The 18,485-nt window shown below is 38.2% G+C and overlaps 2 protein-coding genes across 6 annotated transcripts in view; both read right to left on the reverse strand.

Annotated features, from left to right (window-relative positions):
* VPS39 (VPS39 subunit of HOPS complex) overlaps positions 1-12,560 on the reverse strand; it is a 38,379-nt gene extending 25,819 nt beyond the window's left edge. The window contains exons 1-4 of one of the 3 annotated variants that reach the window (XM_037502284.2): positions 12,336-12,560; positions 6,721-6,786; positions 523-587; positions 162-204 (exon numbers count right to left, since the gene is read on the reverse strand). In XM_037502284.2, coding sequence (XP_037358181.1) covers positions 162-204; positions 523-587; positions 6,721-6,786; positions 12,336-12,408 — 247 coding nt within the window. In that variant the 5' untranslated portion in view covers positions 12,409-12,560. The remainder of the gene's footprint in view (positions 1-161; positions 205-522; positions 588-6,720; positions 6,787-12,335) is intronic. The other 2 variants (XM_054700853.1, XM_054700848.1) reach the window with 2 other exon arrangements.
* Positions 12,561-14,409: 1,849 nt separating this feature from the next.
* The window catches only part of TMEM87A (transmembrane protein 87A), a 35,902-nt gene continuing 31,826 nt past the window's right edge, over positions 14,410-18,485 (reverse strand). For all 3 annotated transcript variants that reach the window (XM_054700867.1, XM_054700860.1, XM_054700877.1), the window contains exons 17-20: positions 18,108-18,169; positions 17,395-17,450; positions 16,759-16,789; positions 14,410-15,629 (exon numbers count right to left, since the gene is read on the reverse strand). In XM_054700867.1, the coding sequence (XP_054556842.1) occupies positions 15,588-15,629; positions 16,759-16,789; positions 17,395-17,450; positions 18,108-18,169 (191 nt within the window). In that variant the 3' untranslated portion in view covers positions 14,410-15,587. The remainder of the gene's footprint in view (positions 15,630-16,758; positions 16,790-17,394; positions 17,451-18,107; positions 18,170-18,485) is intronic.

Consider the following 18,485-nt stretch of genomic DNA (forward strand, 5'->3'; position numbering starts at 1 on the left):
AGGCAGATGCTGATGCTTTTACTACTTTGTATCCTGCTGTATCTTGTTTGGAATATGTCAGTTCCATTGTTAAGTACTACCAAGTTAACTATGAAAGAGTTGATTAGGTAACAGCTTTTGTTTTCTGACACATGAAACACAAACGCAACTCCTTTTCTTACCTAACAAGCTGACCAGAATTTTAAACTGGGAAACCACATGGATCTGGAAAATAGCAAATCACCAAATTCAATTCAACATTTCTGACATCAGCAAATGTTCATTAGCTATAGTACTAAAAATACAGGTGCTAAAAAGCCCCAGTGACAGGGATGTAACTTATAGTTATGTGCAATTACAATTTCTGCTTGTAAAGAGAAGCTCAGGCACATGACCAAACCCTATGTTAATGGGAGGACAGACAGCAGAGGATTCAGAGTTCATTGACTCCTTAATAAACTTTAGTAATGTTACCAAAGTTCCAGCTTTGACAGGGTCTCATACAAGGAAAATATTAGTGTAGCAACCACCATCACTGCCTACCTGCTGAATCTTTTTGGAGAAGTTCTTATTGGATTTCTCTAGTGTCACTTCAAACCTGTTGCAGCCTACAGAAAAGAAAGAGATATTCACAGTCCCAAACACAGGAACACACATTAAAATAACCACACCAACAAAACGCAGTTCCACGTTGTTCTCCTAGAGGACTCTTCTAGGAAATTCCTCAAAGACTGGACGTTGGAGATCGAAAATAGTTACTGTCTTTACACTGAGCATGGTAAGCTGCTTTCCACTCCAATTTTAGAAAAGGGTTTCATGCATCTTCACTTGGCATTAGCAGAAAGGACCACACCACAGAAGTTTATTGAAGCTACAAGGTACTTGTGAAGATCTTACCCTACACAAAATGGTACCTTGGCAAAGTGTTTCACAAAAAAAAAAGTTTAAAAAGTAACAGTCAAATATAAGAGTGCAAGCAATAAAACCCAGTCTAAAGCATCCTTAGATCTAGATCAACTAAATCCCAGCAGCTACCCTATGTCCTACATCACAGGACAGAGCAAACATCATCCCCAGAGCTAAAGCAATTTAATGCATCTACACTTACTGCCACTTTCAGGTGATGCTACATCTGCTGGCACTGTTCCAAAAAAAGGGGAAGGAAGTTACATACTATAAAAACATGCGAAGCCAGACTTGCTGGGATGACAAAAATAAGTAGTCTCAAAAGTCACTAGAGTCAAATTATAATAAAGTAAAAATCAAAATCAAGCAACTATAAACTAGAGACACACTATGGGGAGGGGGGCGGGGAAAGGAAGGATTAGGGTCAAAATAAGGGGGGTGGTGCAATTGTATGGGGAATATAACCAAAATGAAAATGCATATTGTGCAAAAATGATAAATGATGTAAGAAGTATATAAAATACAAAAAAAAAGGTCACTAGAGTCAAAATGCAAACAAATATCACGATAATAAGAGCAGTTAGCACTAAGCAATTACTAGGTACCACGTTCTAGATTTAAAAGTTTATATATATTTTCTGGAACCACACAACCACCCCAAGAAGTAGGTATTATAATTCCAATTTCCTATTTGACAGACCTGAAGGGTCTACCAGTTAGGTAATAAGCAGTAAATTTGCCCAAAAGCAAACTCTAGGCAGACTGTAAGGCCTATGTGCTGAGCCCAGAAACTATCACCTGCCTCCCAGTTGGAGAGACTGTTCACAGTGCTGACTATGGTCTGCTCCCCACAGCTAGCAGTGGCCTGTCCCCAGCATCCACACGTCATTCAGCAAAGGAGGTGAAGAAGTGACACTAAACTTGCAGAAGATTCAGAAGTTGTATTCTGTCATTTTATTTCACAAGGAAAAAAAAAAAATTCAGTAGCTTCCTGATCAACAGAGTTCTGTATTTGAAAAGGGTTTTATTACTTGTAACAATTCTCTTTATAAGTACAACAATCTAGGGCAGATATCCTCAAACTTCTGGTCTTGGGATCTCTTCCTAATCTGAGAAATTACTGAGGACTCCAAAACTTTTATGTGAGTTATAGCTATCAACGTTCATCATATCAGAAATTAAAACTAAGAAATTTTTAAAATGTATTCATTGAGAAAATTTAAAAATATATTCATCCATTTAAAAATAACAGCAAGTCCATTATATGCTAGCATAAATAACAAATTTTAATGAAAAATAAGTATTTCTCCAAATTAATGCATTGTCTAACACTTTTGCAAATCGCTTTAATATCTGGTTTAATAGAAGACAGCTGGACTCACATCTGTTTGTGCATTTAATCTGTTTTGATGTACTGTTTTGGTTAAAGTATATGACCAAAAAAATCTGTACTCACAGATGGACATATAGTTAGGAAAGGGAGTATTTTAATAGTATTTTCAGACAATTGTGGATCATCTTTAATATCATACCAAAAGTTGACAACTAGAATTTCTTATAATGAGGAATCTGAAAACTATTTTTTTCCTACTTATAGACGTATTTATTATTTTCTTTTATTGTATCATATATCTTTTGATCTGTTTAATTTTTTTTATTTTTAAACAATATTTGCTTCCCCCCACCCCCTCAGATTGAGCCCCCATAGAATTCCCTTCCCCAAGGCACCCGTGCACCATCACCACAGTCCCCTGTGCTCCTCCCTCCCTCCCTCTGAACCCTCTCCCTCCTCCTCCCCTGCAGGATGTCTCTGACTTATAATAGTCTGGTTTTGCTTTGTTGTGCTTTGTACTGTTATTATTTTTTTTACACTGATGTCTTATTTGGTTCCCCTATATTCCTGTTGTAAGTGAAACCATCCGATATTTTTCTTTTTCCTTCTGGCTTATTTCACTGAGCATAAAGGAATCTGAAACCTATTAATGAACTTTTCTGTTGGTGAAGTTTGTTGGTCTATCTTCACTTTAAATGGATCTTTTACTCATGCATGATTTAGAAACTTCATGAACTGGAAAAAACTGGTTTGCTGAGTTATGCAGATTTTACAAATGTTGGCATATTTTGTTACAGGATATATTAAAAAAATCATTATCACTCTCAATCTCAACAGAAAAATCATTAAGTATTGACAAGCTGAGGTCATGGGGGTAGATATAAGTATTCTATAATTCTAATTTTCTCTTAGAAGCTCTAACTTTATTATTAGCAAAAAATATTGTCAATTATTCCCTTTGACATGACAGATTCCCTCTGTTCATTTTTGAGAAATCTACCAAATAACCAGATGGTGTGAAAAACCATAGTCTGTCAGTCATTTTTTCCAAGCAAAAATGATAATCCGTGAAAAAGTGGCCAGTTGAGCTTGTAACTCAAACAATCACAAAGTACTTCACAAAGTACAATCATAAAGTACCCAAGACAGCCCTGTACTCTGTGCCTTGTCACCCAGCAGAAGTGCTTTATGTCCACTTCCCATAACATCACAGATTAAACAGACATGTTCTCAAAGGTCAAGATACAATAAAATTAATAATTTTTACTGCCTCACAAAGATCGTTCTTAAGTGAAATTATTTTTAAAACCACAAGAACCAATGTGAGTACACGCTGGAGAACAACACAAAGGTTATGAGTATAGTTTGGTATGAACAAGTTTGCTGACTACTATCTTAAACTTGTGCTTAGAGGTCAGCAGTTTTAGTTACCATTACTTTTGTACAATTAGTGCAAATGTGAAAAAATGTCAGTGAGAAAAACAAAAAACAAATGATGTTCATGCTTTAGGGTTACTGTGAAATTAGCTGTGACCTTGTAGATGCTCTCAAAGATCTTGGGGAACCCCCAGGATCTACAGATCATACTTTGAGAACCACTGCTGTAGAGTGATGGCACCACTGTAATAAACCTGAGTTTGTTAAGACCTTGGAAGTAAACTCATCTAACTGTTCTGTTTAAGATGCAAATAGAAGCAGGCCTACAGACATTTTTTAGCTCAAAAGATGGCTCATATTAGATCAAAGTCCAGGTCATGACATTTTATTAGTGCCTTCATTTCCTCAGAAAGACAGTATAATAGCAGTCCTATCTAGGTTTGGAATATTTCAAATTTAGAAGTCAATTCATAAAGGCCAGGGTCTAACTTTAGTCCAAACTAGACCAGAGCTAAGTCAGAATTAAACTGTTCTCTAAGGGTATAGAAAGAGAAATAAAGTTTCTAATCAGAGTTGGACTTGATAATTGTCTAAGGTAGGTTAGTATTGCTAGTCAAGTTACATATGAGGAAGATGAAGTCCAGAAATTAACTAACTTGTCAAAAAGGCAAGGAAGAATCACCATCCCAATCAGATTAATATCATCAGTCCAGACTACATGATGCATAAGATTCACTTTTGAAAGATTTACTAGTTTTCAGTTCCTCACCACTTACATAGAACTGGTATCTTAAACAAGTCACTTTATTACAGTATTTAGTATTTGATGGCAAAAACAACTGATTAGATAACAACTGTTGGGGGTAAAAATATCAGGTTCTCTTATCTCCCTGTCCTACACAGTACCTAAGTCATAGCAGATAGTCAAAAAAGACTGCTGAATACTGAATAAAATCCAAGGCAAGCTTCATTTTTAAAGTACAGACTAAATAATAATAATAAATGTCTCAGAATAAATATTCTGGCTCTGAGAACTAAAAATTTAAAATATGGGTCAGCAAAGTACTGCCATGGGCCAAATGCAGCTACCAATATGTTTTTGAAAATAAAGTTTTATTGGAACACAATCCTCTGTATGTACATACATATTGTATATAAACTGTATACAATATGTTGTTATATTGTATACATAGTGTACATGTTTACATACATATTGTAAATATGTAAATTTTCCATTTTACATATTATAGTCTACATATTGTAGGCTGCTTTTCAGCTATAAGAGCAGAATGAGTGGCCTCCCTGGTGGCTCAAGGGGTTAAGACGCAACCTATGAAGCTATCCGCAGCCACTGCAGCATGAGTTCGATCCCCAGTCAGGGATGTGACCCACATGACACAGCAGACCTCTCCTGACTCGCCCACTGCTCCCCTCAGCAGTGTATTTCAATCTGCCTGTTCTGTTCCCAACTCTATCTCTGGTGAATCACATCACCCTCCACACCTTTGGCCTGTACCCCAGTTCTTGTAAGCATAAATAAATAAATCTTAAAAAAAAAAAAGACAGAAAGAGCAGTCATGACAGGGATCTTACGAACTACAAAGCCTAAAATATTTATTATTTTAGAATAAGTCTGACTCTTGCTTTGAAGGAAAATTGAAACACATAAATGAAACCATCTGTTTTAATCTTCCAGTTTCTCTTGTGATTCTCACCATAGAACCTGACCAGATACTTTCTTCTGTCCCTACTACACCAGTAAAGGGTAGCAGAATATGCTATCCCAAAACACACTATTTGATGTAAAGACTATTTTGAGCTGAAGGTAACTAAGATACCAAAAAAAAAGCTCTCTGCCCTTCCTCTTTTTGCCTAAAAGCATAAATTTACAAAGGAATCCTCCTTCCCTCTCAACCAGAAAGAACAAAATTTAATCGCTGGGGACAACTCTAGGCTTTTATCAGCCAAAAGATAGCATCAGAGGAATCTATGTAACTAACTTATCTCCTGTTAGTTCCCCAATATATTCACCTTTCTACAATTTACCACTTTAGAATCTTAAAGTCCCTTTTCTTCATCTTGTTACTTCTCTAAAAGTTTATTCTTCACTTGATAAGATGCTTTAGAAGACCAAATTCTTATGGTTACTTATCACTGAATACTCCCACATGTGAGGCACATGTTACTAAAAATCTGTTCGTTTTTCTCTTGTTAAGCTGTCTTTTGTCATTCCTTTTACAGGAACCCATCCACAGAACCTAGGCTGGGTAGAGGGGGAAAAGAATTTCTTTCCCTACACCAGAAGATGCTCTTTTCTTCCAATGGTACCCTTGTTCCAGGTTCAAAGAGAAGACTCTCTTTCCTACCCTTACCTTAAACTATTTATTAAGCAAAGTTATATAGTCTTGTGTTTTGTAAAGAATCTCTGTAACTGTAGAGTATAATCTCCACACACATCAAGTTTCCATTAAGAAACCATAGAAATAAATTTAGGAAAAGGCAGTGAGGTACTTTTTTCCCCATTAGAGAATACTCAATTGGAATAAATTTCAAATACTTTTAGTTATTATTCTGTATTTTTACTGACAAAGTTATTTTGGATTAGAGCTTTAATTTTAAAAGTACTTTCAAGCTTATTACTGTATCTGACCCCAGTGACTTTATAAAACACACAGTTTACATAAGAGGAAACTGACATTGGAACGGATTCACAGCCACGTGGCCAAGGAGAAGTAAACTAATCTAACCCAGGTCCTCTATTTCCTACTCTCTAAGTTCACATGATCTTTTATATGAAGAATTTCTAGTTTTTTTCCCTACTACCATGTCATTTACACAGAATCCTATTCCCATCAGTATTTCTTACTTCTGGCAATAAGTCTCCAAGAAGTGAGGCGAGAAGTAACATCCACTTTACCTACTAGATGGGGAGTAGGGGAATAGTCTTTAAAAAAATCTCTAAAGATTCTCACATTTCTCCCTGATATCTTTGTGCAACCTCCTCCCCCAATCACTATGTTAATGGTCCAGAAATCACTAATTTCACAGTAAACTAGCCAACTATCCAAATTCTTTTTACATGCCCAGTAAGCCACCTCTTTTCAGTTCTGGAAAGTTCCACTTACCAACGTCCTTCCGAATCCTATATAGAAGAAGATGTCCTTGTTTGGTTCCAACGAGAAGCCATTCCTCTGAAAAATAAAAGATTTATAAGATAAGAAAGGCCAATCAATGTTAGTAAGACCTTATTTCTTTAGCTAGGGCTTGTAGTAAAAAATCAAAGAGTCCAGAAAATGAGCTGCGTTTGATAGCTGATGTTTTGCACAGCTCAGCAATATTTAGTTAAGAAATCAATTAATCAAAAAATATTTCTTGAACAATTACCAATCCAGATACATTAGAAGATTAAAAGAGTTCTCGGTTTGTTTCAATATTAAACTAACCCAAAATATGATGGAAGTTTATAAAATCATAAAATGGATAGCATAAACAGGAAACTAGGTATCTAACTTCAGAAATAACATCTAAAAGACATCCTTTGGGGCCTCCCTGGTGGCGCAAGGGGTTAAGACGCAACCTATGAAGCAATCCGCAGCCTCTGCAGCACGAGTTCGATCCCCAGCTGGCCAGGGAGCTACCTACATGGCGCAGCAGCCCTCTCCTGACTCGCCTGCTGCTCCCCTCAGCAGTGTATTTCAGTCAGTCTGCCTGTTCTGTTCCCCATTCTGTCTCTGGTAAATCCTCTCACCTCCCGCATCTCTGGCCTGTACCCAGCTCTTGTATGCATAAATAAATAAATCTTCAAAAAATAAAAATAAAAAAATAAAAGACATCCTCTGAAGTCTTTATGATTCCAGTTTAGGGAAAACAGAGGTGCCATAACGTATTACAGCTACAGGATTTGTTAACTCAAAAGCTGAGGACAAGAAACTTTGTCCATGGCCTTGAAGGTTTGTTCTTCTTCCCCTTCAGGGCCTCTCCTGCAACCAGGCTTCACCAGATCCTCCGTTAGACAAAGAAACATCCTAGCTTGATCTCCTTCATATTTATTGGAGAGGGAGGTGCTGGAGCAGCACTGTATGTCATGCATCTGGCTTTGTTCAACCCAGATGTCAGCTGGGGCAGAAATAACCCACAACCCTGGAAAAAACTGTGTCCCAATGATACATACAAGTTCTAATGTAGACAACAGCAAACTGAAGGAAGGAGGTCCAGACTTCTAAATGAAATATTTCACTATAAAGCTGCTTAAAATGAAGGTCTTCCAGAAGTTATACATACAATTTTCCACTTCTCCAGGAAAAACTTCCCTCTGAATGAATGAAATCATGTTGGTGTATTGTACTGGGGTTCACACTAATTAATAAACATCTGAAGCTTGGGGAGGGGGAGCTAAGAACAATAAAAAGTGTTGACAAAGAAGAAATTGGAACCCTCATAGATTATTAGTGGGAAGGTAAAATGTCGCTGTAATTTTGGAAAAGTCTGGTAGTTCTCAAAGATTAAATATAGTTACATCCCAGCAATTCTACTCCTGGGCATATACATATGAAAAACAAAAACCCATGTCCACAGAAAAATTTGCACAAACGTGTGATAGAATTATCTGTAATAGCCAAATGTCTATCAACTGATGAATGTGAAAGATCAGGGCAGTGGATATTAGCCAAAATGTGAAAGATTAGGCAGTGGATATTAGCCAGCCAGTAAGAGGTATGAAGTACTGGTATAAGCTACAATAGGAATGACCTGAAAACATCTGCTAAATGAAATGAGGCAGACAAAAAAGGCCACATATTGTATAATTCCATTTACATGATATATCCAGAATAGGCAAATCTAAAAAGGCAGAAAGAACAGTGGTTGCCTAGGGCTGATAGGTTGGGGGTGAAACATATGGTGAAAATTAATGGATATGGGGTTTCTTTGGGGAGTGATTAAAAATGTTCTAAAATTAACTGTGGCATACAAGTACAGCTCTGTGAATGTACTAAAAACCACTGGATTGTCCAATTTAAAAGAATTATATGATATGTTAATTTAATCTTAATAAAGCACTTATAAAAATGGTCTCAGGCAGTGGTTGTACATTTTGGTATGTATCAGAATTATTTGAGGGTGTGTTGAAATAGACTGACTGGAAGGGAGCCTGGGAACCTGCATTTCTAACAATTTTCCAGGTGATACTGATGCTGTGGTTCAGGAATTGCATTTTGGGAGACATTGGTCTAGGCTAAAGATTACAAAAGTATTTAAATAATTATCTTCACATTTCTTTTAAATCATTAAGAGAAATTAAATATATATAATCTTCCTCTGCTTCTTAATGTTGCAACATAAAGGTCACTTACTCATTCCTTGTTTACACTCTCTTAATCCTTTATTAAACAAAATATTGGCTAATGGTAAACAAAATTTACTGAGCATACATTATGGTCCAGGGAATGCCAAGCATATATGATGTTATTTCAGTAATCTCACAACTATCCCTAGAAGCATTTAATTCTTTCAATCTCCACCTTCTAGATGAGGAAATTGAAGTCTAGAGGATAAATTAATTTGCCCAGACATGTAATAAGTTGGCAGATCTGGATTCTAACTCCAGTCTGTCTGACTCCTAACAATCTGTCTAACCCCTAAGAACTTTGACGCACTTACTAAGGCATCCCATGTCAAAGGAATGGCTGTTGGTTAGAGCTTATCTGAAAGACAGTGGTTATATTTATGAGAATAGTTTTCAGTAGCCACATCAGGAACATTTCTCCAGGTTGATGTCCTTGGTCTTCCAGAATATATGATTGTCTTTTACATTTTTTGGTTTAAAGTGAAGGCAGGACACAGAAAGTAAGACATCGTGTGCTTTTAATGACATAAGTGGAAATTAGAAATAACACTAACTCTGAAGGAATGCTGGAGATTTATGTTGGAGCAGAATATGGTGAAAAAGTTCAGCTCACAACGCTCACTTTGTACAAGGTGTGTTTAGAACTCTACTTAGGCATGTCACTGTATCAAGCATTTGGCAATATTATAGTTGATTTTTAGGATACCCACTAATATTTCAGATTTAAATAAAAAGAAGTGGAATTTTTAAAATTCACTTATAATATAGATAAAAATCTATAACCAAAAGGCCAATACTATGTTCACCATCTTTGCTGTCCTTCCCTCTCCACTCTCCCCCGTTCCCGTACTAGCTCGTTTTTCTTTATTTCCTTTAGCGGTTTCAGCTTCTATCCAGGTCTACGGGGCCTCCTAATTTTGCCGCATCAAGAGAAACAACCCATTTCCATAGAGTCTCTCCAGGGTCCCCATGACAATCTCAACTGGTCTCATTCTACAAGTTTACATGTCCTTCCATTTTTGCTGTCAATTACCTTAGAGCAGTTCTCTGATGCCGTCACACTGGGGTTTAACAACAACAAACCCCCCACGAAGTCACACTACAACCCATATGGAGTCAAACTCATATATTTGAGAATCTATTTTTCATTTTTACTGAAATGTTTGTTTTCCAATAGAGCTTTCTTGTCAAATATCTACTCTATTTGAGTGTTTCTCAAAGCATAATGGAACCAGATAAATTCACTGCAGTTTTTTTTAAATGTTCAGCTGAATTTTTATTTGGTGAGCCTTCTCAAACTTTCAATTGGAGGTGCTAAGGAAAAATGCATTTATCATCTATGCAAAGTAGTCTAAGCAACTTGTAATAGTAGACACATCACCTATATACTCATTCTTAATCCTCAAACTCATAAGGAAAAACAGTGCATCATTCAAATGTGATGATGACACAGAATCTTGAAGAGGCTTAATATGGTTACAGAAATCCGTGGAGGCTCAAGCGGCTGGAGGAACTGATCTAAACCAGGCCTCCACATTCTGACATATCATCACATAACACAGCTGTGCCTGCCAAACACAGAATGAGATGCATTTGGTGTAGGCATGGGGTGGGGAAGACACTCTTCTGAGACTCAACAATGCATTTCAGAAAGTGGGATATACTGTACAAATGGGTGACACGCATTTGTAGGACACAAGAGTCAGACCTACAAAATTCCTCACAATCTAATCCTGAGCCACAGGGTTGGACCTAATCCCACCTGGGAAGTGAGTAACGTTGGGTTCTTTTGTTCATAATTACCCTAATGAACAGTACCACAGAGTCCAACCTCTTGTAATAAATAATTACAGTGCTGGCAACTTCAGAGAAGTCAGAGATTAGTAAGGGAGTGATCAGTTCCTTTCTTTAAGCCACGGGGCAAACAACTGTGTTTCTCAAAGTATAAGACCCTAATTAGCTGCATCAGAATCACCTGGACTTATGAAAAAAGCATATTCCTGAAAACTGTTTCTAGAGATTCCGAGTCAATGTGGTGGTGTCCTCTAATCTGCATTTTTAAAAATTGTTTTTATTTTTTAATCTTGTCTAGAAGGCTTTCTTGAGCAGAACTGAGTGGAAATCTAACAGAACCCACTTCATAATGGTCACATCGGCCATTAAATAGTGTAACTCACTGTTGCAGGTGCCATAGTTTGATCTAGAACCCTAGAGATCTACATGGTCTACACTGTGCCTTCACTTTTGCAGCTTGCCATAACTCCATGGTATCTTTTCCCATCACCAATACCTTTATTATTTTTAATACTGTAGGGTATGCCAAATCACATTAATTTATTTTATGAGACATTTACATAATGTCAAAGAATGATGAGAAGTCTGGCTTCCACTGTTTACTCTGCAGTGAAGGCACCCTACTGAAGAGGCAGTGAAGAACTCACCAGGTGACACTGTCCATAGATGAATCATAAGATGCCAGCCACAACCAAGATCCATGAGGCCCATCATGGGCACCTAACTCAGTATAAGATTTAATTAAGAGCTCTATGCCACCTTTATATGGCCATTGATTTCTAGGACCTAGACATTAACAGAAAAGAATGAAATTATTTGTTAGTTTTTGCTGGCTATTACCAGACACAACTACTCATACATAACTCATAGTTAAGATTTGTTTAGTCAAGATTTGGAGCCCTGAAACCATCTATATTCCAGAGCCCACAAGAGCTGCCTGACGCTGCTTTCTGCACTGGACAATCTCAGAGTACTATCCAAGTTAACACGGGTTAGATATCCTGACAGCCTGGAATAATATTCCACCTATGGAGTTAGTTAACTGGAGCACTTTGGATACAAGGCAATCAACCACCTGGTTAGATTAAGCGTTTGGAATAACAAACTGAGTTACCCACAGTAATGAAGTGAAAGATGAGTGTTGAGTAAGGGAAAAAAAGGCATATGGTATTAACTTGTTCAATGTCCAAAAAGCCAAAACTCAAACACAACAGTGCTGTCCTTCACTTAGGAAACAAAACAATCACCTGGACAAGTTCAACTCCCTACAAGCTGAGAACTTCCCACTGCTTTGTTATTCCAAACTAAGTCTTCTTGACTCTAAATGCGTCAAAGCTGGGCACAATTAATAAGAAAAGCTCAATCTCCAACCGAGAGCACAGGTAAGTGGAAGGTTCCTAAAATGCCTGGGTCCCTGGGGATCGCCTCAGCCGCTCCCCACTACCTACACGGCTCTGCCGTCCCCTCAGCCAGGCACTCTAGGAAGAGTCCGACAGGAGCCCACAGCCAGACGCCATGCAGCCCCCTCGCCTTGTGCAAAGTCTGGGCCGCTCCCGCGCTGGCCCAGCCTCGGTCTCCTGGCCCCTCGGCCCGTCAGCTCACCCCAAGCAGCCAGGCAGTCGATCTGCAGAGGCAGCTTTTCTAGGATCGGCACGGGCTCGAAGGCGTCGTGCATGGCGGCGAGCAGAGTGTCGCCGCCGCCGTCTTCTCACCCGGAGCGGGCCGGGCCGGGCTTGGGGCCAGAAGCAGGCCCCGGGGACGCGAACCGGGAGGCGGGAGAGGACCCCCAGCTACAGGCCCCGCGGCCACAGAGCCATCCCCGACGCCGGACTTCCGGGCCCGCCGCTCCCGCCCCTTCCGCCGCCCAAGCCCCGCCCCTTCCGCTGGTCCCCGCGTCGCCCTGGACACGCGGGTGCTCGGCTCCGCATCCTCCGGCCAGACTCGGGGCGTCTGCCTCGCGGGGTCCGAGTAGCCAAGAATGTAACAAGGAGAGTTAGTATTAATCTTAGGACTGTTACAGACATTGGAGCGTGACGGTGAAGAATTAGCTCTTTGCGTCAGTTGGACCTGGGATGGAAATTTGCCATTTAGGAAATGAGCAGTGACTTTCAGGAAATGAGCAGTGAATTTAAATTCTTCGCTTTTCTGCAAAGTGTCATGTACCTACCTAGCATTGTGAACGCTTAGCAAGGTCTGACACGTTGTAAACACGCAATAAATGGTATTGCTGTTATAATCCCAACTAGTTGGGAGTACCTCACCCACACATTTTAAATGCTCTAGGTCAAAGTGTGGATCCCAGACCAATGGAAGCAGCAGAATCACCTGGGAACTTGTTACAAATGAGAAGTCTCAGGCCCCATTCCAGCCCTAATGAATCAGATACTGGAGGGATGGAGGGAGAGGAGGTGTGTGTAAGGCATCTGTGACTTAATAACATGCACTTAATAAAGTGCATGAGTCCAAGGAAATAGCAGGTGTGACACAAAATTAAATATTTAAGTTTAAAGCAGAAATGTCAAAAAATGAGTGAGAGATGGGCCTCTCGGGTGGCGCAGCGGTTGAGCGCTGGGTTGCGAAGCTGCCAGCAGCCTCTGCAGTGCCGGTTGGATCCGGGCCCCTGCTGCACACAGACCTCTCCTGCCACCCGCTGCTCCCCTCAGCAGTGAACTTCGGTCCTTCTGCCTGCTCTGTTCCCCGCTCTGGCTCTGGTGAATTCTCTCACCCTCCCGCGCTTCTGACTGTACCCAGTGCTTGTATAAATAAATAAATAAAAATCTTTAAAAAAAAAAAAATGAGTGAGACTATGATATGAAGAAAAGAAAAAACAAACCCTGACCCTGGTCACTTTATTTTTACACTAACTCCGGATATTCATCTATAAATTATGAGTACTGTTTCTTTACTAAACGTTGCTTCTGATGATCAAAATATTTTCAAAACTTGCTAAACAAATCCTTTGTTATGGCTGATTTTCACAATGGAAACTGAACACCTTGAAATTGTGTTTAGTATCAATTGCTATGCTGAAAGAAGGCCTAGTATCTTCTAGTTCAAAGCTGAGAGACAAAGATAAAAAGAAACAGTGTAAATGCTAAGGTTACAGGCAATGTGACACTATAAATTCCTTCTCAATCTGTCCTAAGAAATGATACATTATGTCCAGTCACAGTAACATAAGAAACCATAAAATAAAGCAGAAGAGATTATGATGTCCCAGGATACAGAACTAATAAAGTGTGTACACTTCTGCTTAATACAATAGTTTCTTTCCCCCTAGTCAACTTCTAACTCGGTCTCAAAATATACTTGACCAATATGCTGCTGCATTGTAATTCTCATTCACTTGGTAAATTTTAAATTTTAACAAGAGGAGCACATGACAGTAGTCTAGTGCTGAGTTAGTCTTTTGCTGAGTTAACCTTCTTCGTATTTACCCTTAGAGATACAGACGCAATGATTTTTTTTAATTAGCACAACAAATAGCTATAGAGAAACATTACATAAGTGTTAACACATTTACTACAGTATGAGTTAAGGAAGAGTGTAGTCATGTGATCTTTGGTTCAACCAGAAATTATATAGAATAAAAACCATGAAAAGAGGATTTCCACAAGAGAGTTTGGAAAGAAAAAGAGGTCTTTGGAGAGAATTTGGAAGAAGAAAACACGGGAGAAACAATTTTGTTAAAATTTTTTTATATTAAAAAGTGGCATGAACTTTCTATGTAGAACAAAAATCTTGGAAAGGCAAAATTGGATAAAACCATTAAAACAAACATAGTGCTTCAAATGAATCCCATCACCTTGTGATGTCTCTTATAAACAGTCCCTAAGACCAACACCAGTTACAAGAATAGTCAATCCTAAACAATGAGCAGCAAGTCCAGGGCCTCCATACTACTAAATGGAGTGAAAAATGGTTTAAATTAAGCCAGAATGACCTGTCTCCTTTGTATCAGCTCCTCCTCCTGAAGCATCACAGTACCTGTAGCAAGTAGCTTACTCATAAGCACTTAGATGAAGAGCCTCTGCATCTAGTGCAACACCCAGTGAATGGCATGAAGGCAAACAGCAATGCTGCCCTGGAAACTTACAAAACAGTAGTTAAAAGTTCTGGAGTGTGCACCACATTGCCAGCAATGGGATGTGTCACAATAACAGATGTCAAAAGAGTTAAACTAATATTTCTCTCTAAAGTACATCTGAAATAGAAAAATCTTTAATATACACCATTTGTAAACAAAATTGCACTTGATTTTGCTTTTTTAAATGATCTGAATCACACTATAACAGTTTCTTTCTTTGAATCATTGCTAGACCATGGCTCTCCTTAACGCAGAAGGACTCTCTCAAAACTACCCTTGCAAGATGTAACCTTGGCTAGCCAGGAAAGGAAAGATAATTAACAATTTCCCCCCATCACCTATGTAACGCCCTAAATAAATAAAAATTACAGGCAGTTGCTCCTGGAGATTACGTATTACAGCACTGATGTCGTAGTTCTTTAGAAGATGTTAAATTTTTTTAGTTTGACAGATTAAACAATTTAAATATTATAGAAGACTCAGGAACAACACACATAAATTGCATAAACATCCATGTCAGGATATGGGAGGGAAAGGGACATCATGTCGTAAATAAGAAAGGTAGATTTTTCTCATCCTATGAACTTGTTTTCAATAAGATGTTCTCCTTGTTCTGACACTTCTCGCCAGCTCTAATGCACAAAGATCAAGGAACAGATCAGGATGTCACTGCCTCCTTTAATCCCATGGAGCAGTGTAGAAGACTGACACAGAGGCTGATCTCCCCCCAGACATTAGCCATCTTCAACTGCAAATCCTTCCATTATTTACTCCATTTTGGATCTTTCAAAGTGTGTGATCATTCGTTCCTAGGGAAAAAGAATAAGTTAATTTTAAGTATATTAACTTTAAATGGTCTACATTACGAGTGTCTTCTACATAGACAATGCACAAACATGTATTTCCCATTGGTTCTTGTTTATGTTAACTACTGAGAGCAATGGCTCCTAACCATAGAAAGACTTTGAGGGGCCTCCCTGGTGGTGCAGGGGTTAAAGTCTCAGCACTGTCAAGCTATCACCAGCCACTGAGGCATGAGTTTGATCCCTGGGCAGGGAGCTGACCCACATGGCACAGCAGACCTCTCCTGTCTTGCCCACTGCTACCCTCAGCAGTGTATTTCAGTAGATCTGCCTGTTCTGCCCCCAACTCTGTCTCTGGTAAATCCTCTCACCCTCCCTCCCTCACCTCTGGCCTAGTCCCCAGTTCTTTGCATAAATAAATAAAAATAAATCTTAAAAAAACCACATAAAAATTAAAAAAAAAAAAAGATTTTGAAACATACAGATGGTCCAGAGTCCACCCCAAATTACATCAATATCTCTAGGTTTCAGGGTATCAAGCCACATATCAAAACGAATTACATTTTTTTGATTATGTAATTTTTTTTATTTTTTAAAAAAATTTACTTTTTACATCATTTTTCATTTTTAAGCAATATTTGCTTCCCCCACCCCCTCAGGTGTAGTCCCATAGAATTTCCTTCCCCAATGCACCCGTGCACCTCACCTCAGTCCCCTGTGCTCCTCCCTGCCTCCCTCTGAGCCCTCTCCCTCCTCCTCCACTGCAGTATGTCTCTGGTTTATAATTGTCTGTTTGCTTTGTTGTACTATTATTATTTTTTTACACTAATGTCATATTTGGTTCTCCTATTTTCCTGCTGTAAATGAAACCATCTGATATTTTTCTTTTTCCTTCTGGCTTATTTCACTGAGCATAATTCCTTCTAGCTCCATCCACGTTGCTGTGAATGGCATGAGTTTATCTTTTTTGATTGCTGAATAATAAGGAATTGCATTTTTTAGTCAATTAAGATGATTACATATTTACTTAAGATTAAGCATTAATAAAAAATGCATACCCTGTCTGACTCAGGAATTTAACTTGACTAAATAGTCAAGTATTTAAACAATCTATGCACATAATTTGATTACTCACCTCATCTGAATCCAGAAGGGCTGGAAGTGCTCTGCAGAGAAAAACACCAAATTGAACAATGTAATATAAAACTAGAAATAGTTCATAAAGGATAGTGGAATAATGAACACAGTTTAAAAAAGCTTTTTTAGTATTATCTAAGATTTATATGATAGCCATTTCAGGGAGAAAAAGAAAATACAAAAATTAATTTAAGAGTCACTGAATTTCAGTAGATCGCCTGTTCTGCTCCCCACTCTGTCTCTGGTGAATCCTCTCACTCCCCCCCTCCCCCACCTCTGGCAAAACACATTCTGCATTGTAATGGGACCAATGTTTAATTGAAAATGTAAAGTCATGAGGAATTAAAAAATGCCAAAGGAATACCCTATCCCATTGATTTTAGGAAGACCTACAGCTAAATGTTTTCAAGCAGAAATGTCATCTGAATGAGTAACTCTTGATTACTTTTGCTTGTATACATTCTCAATCTTTAAATATCTTTTAAACATTTGGTATTCTTTTAAGTAATCTTTTACTTCTAAAAAGTTAACTACAAGCATTCTCATTAGTATGCTCTTTAGCTCATTCAATTAAAACAATAATGTAACACTAAATTTGAAATAGGATTCCTGAAGTAAAGATTCAAAAACTTACACATCTGTCACAGAAGAAGGTACATTCTCTTCTACCCACTTCAAATCATCTTCCGGCTGGGAACATACAAATACTAGCTGTTACTAAAATACACCAAATAATACATCTCTAGAAAGCATCTGAAGAAGTCTCAAAATCTTTTAAATTGGTCTTTGTCACTCTGAAGCACTATATACACCAAACAACTGGGATTGCTAACAAGAAAAGTCAAATAATTCAAAAAATTATATAGCCAAAATATAAACTGATGCCCTACACCCTTAAAACCTTTCTTCTCAATGGCCTAATACCCAGAGTTTGCTTCATGTAAGCTTTGATCCTTAAAATTGAGTTAAGTTCTAAAGTCCTTAATGTAAATGAATTCACAGTTCTTAAATATAGAGACTGAAAAAAAAATCTCAGTCTTTACCAGGAAAAAAAAACCTTAGGTTATTCATGGGACTATGACTTCACTAATGAAAATAAAAGGAATCATCAGACTAATCTGGTAGGTTTTTAGGACATAGTAGCAAACCACTCAGTTAAAGATTACTGGTCCTAGATAGGATCACTTGCTATTTTAAAAACGTAAATACAGCATATATTAAAAGGTTCATACAGCATGCCTAATCACAGCATGTGAAAAGAGAGTCAGTGAGGCCTACACATATAACTGCTGCGCTCCCCCAAGGGCTGAAGGATAGGGCCAACAGGAAAGGAGAAGTCACACTTACTGCTTTGTTTACTTTACTATTTCCATTTGGTTCTTGTTTGGTACTTCTCATTTTCATTCCTTCTGTAGAAGAAAAAATAAAAGTAGATTGGTTAGCCAGGTCAGTGGGGTATTTCTACTGACTGCAAAAATGAATTCAGAGCTTTAAGGTTATTGACAATGAATTATAAAACAGATAATTCTCCACATTACAATCATGCTCGGGAGTTCAAAGTCATACTTTCTGCTCATCTCCAGCAAACAAACTGGACATTCAATGTGTAATTGTTTACTGAATTTACCATGGCTCCATCTCAAGATTCATGCCCTTATTTTCACTTCCCCCTAACTTCACTACACACCAGATTAAGAAATAATATGGTCCTAAAATAACAAACAT

Source organism: Talpa occidentalis, unplaced genomic scaffold (genome assembly GCF_014898055.3).
Source record: "Talpa occidentalis isolate TD23 unplaced genomic scaffold, MPIMG_talOcc4v2.1 talOcc4.11, whole genome shotgun sequence".
Lineage (NCBI taxonomy): Eukaryota > Metazoa > Chordata > Mammalia > Eulipotyphla > Talpidae > Talpa > Talpa occidentalis.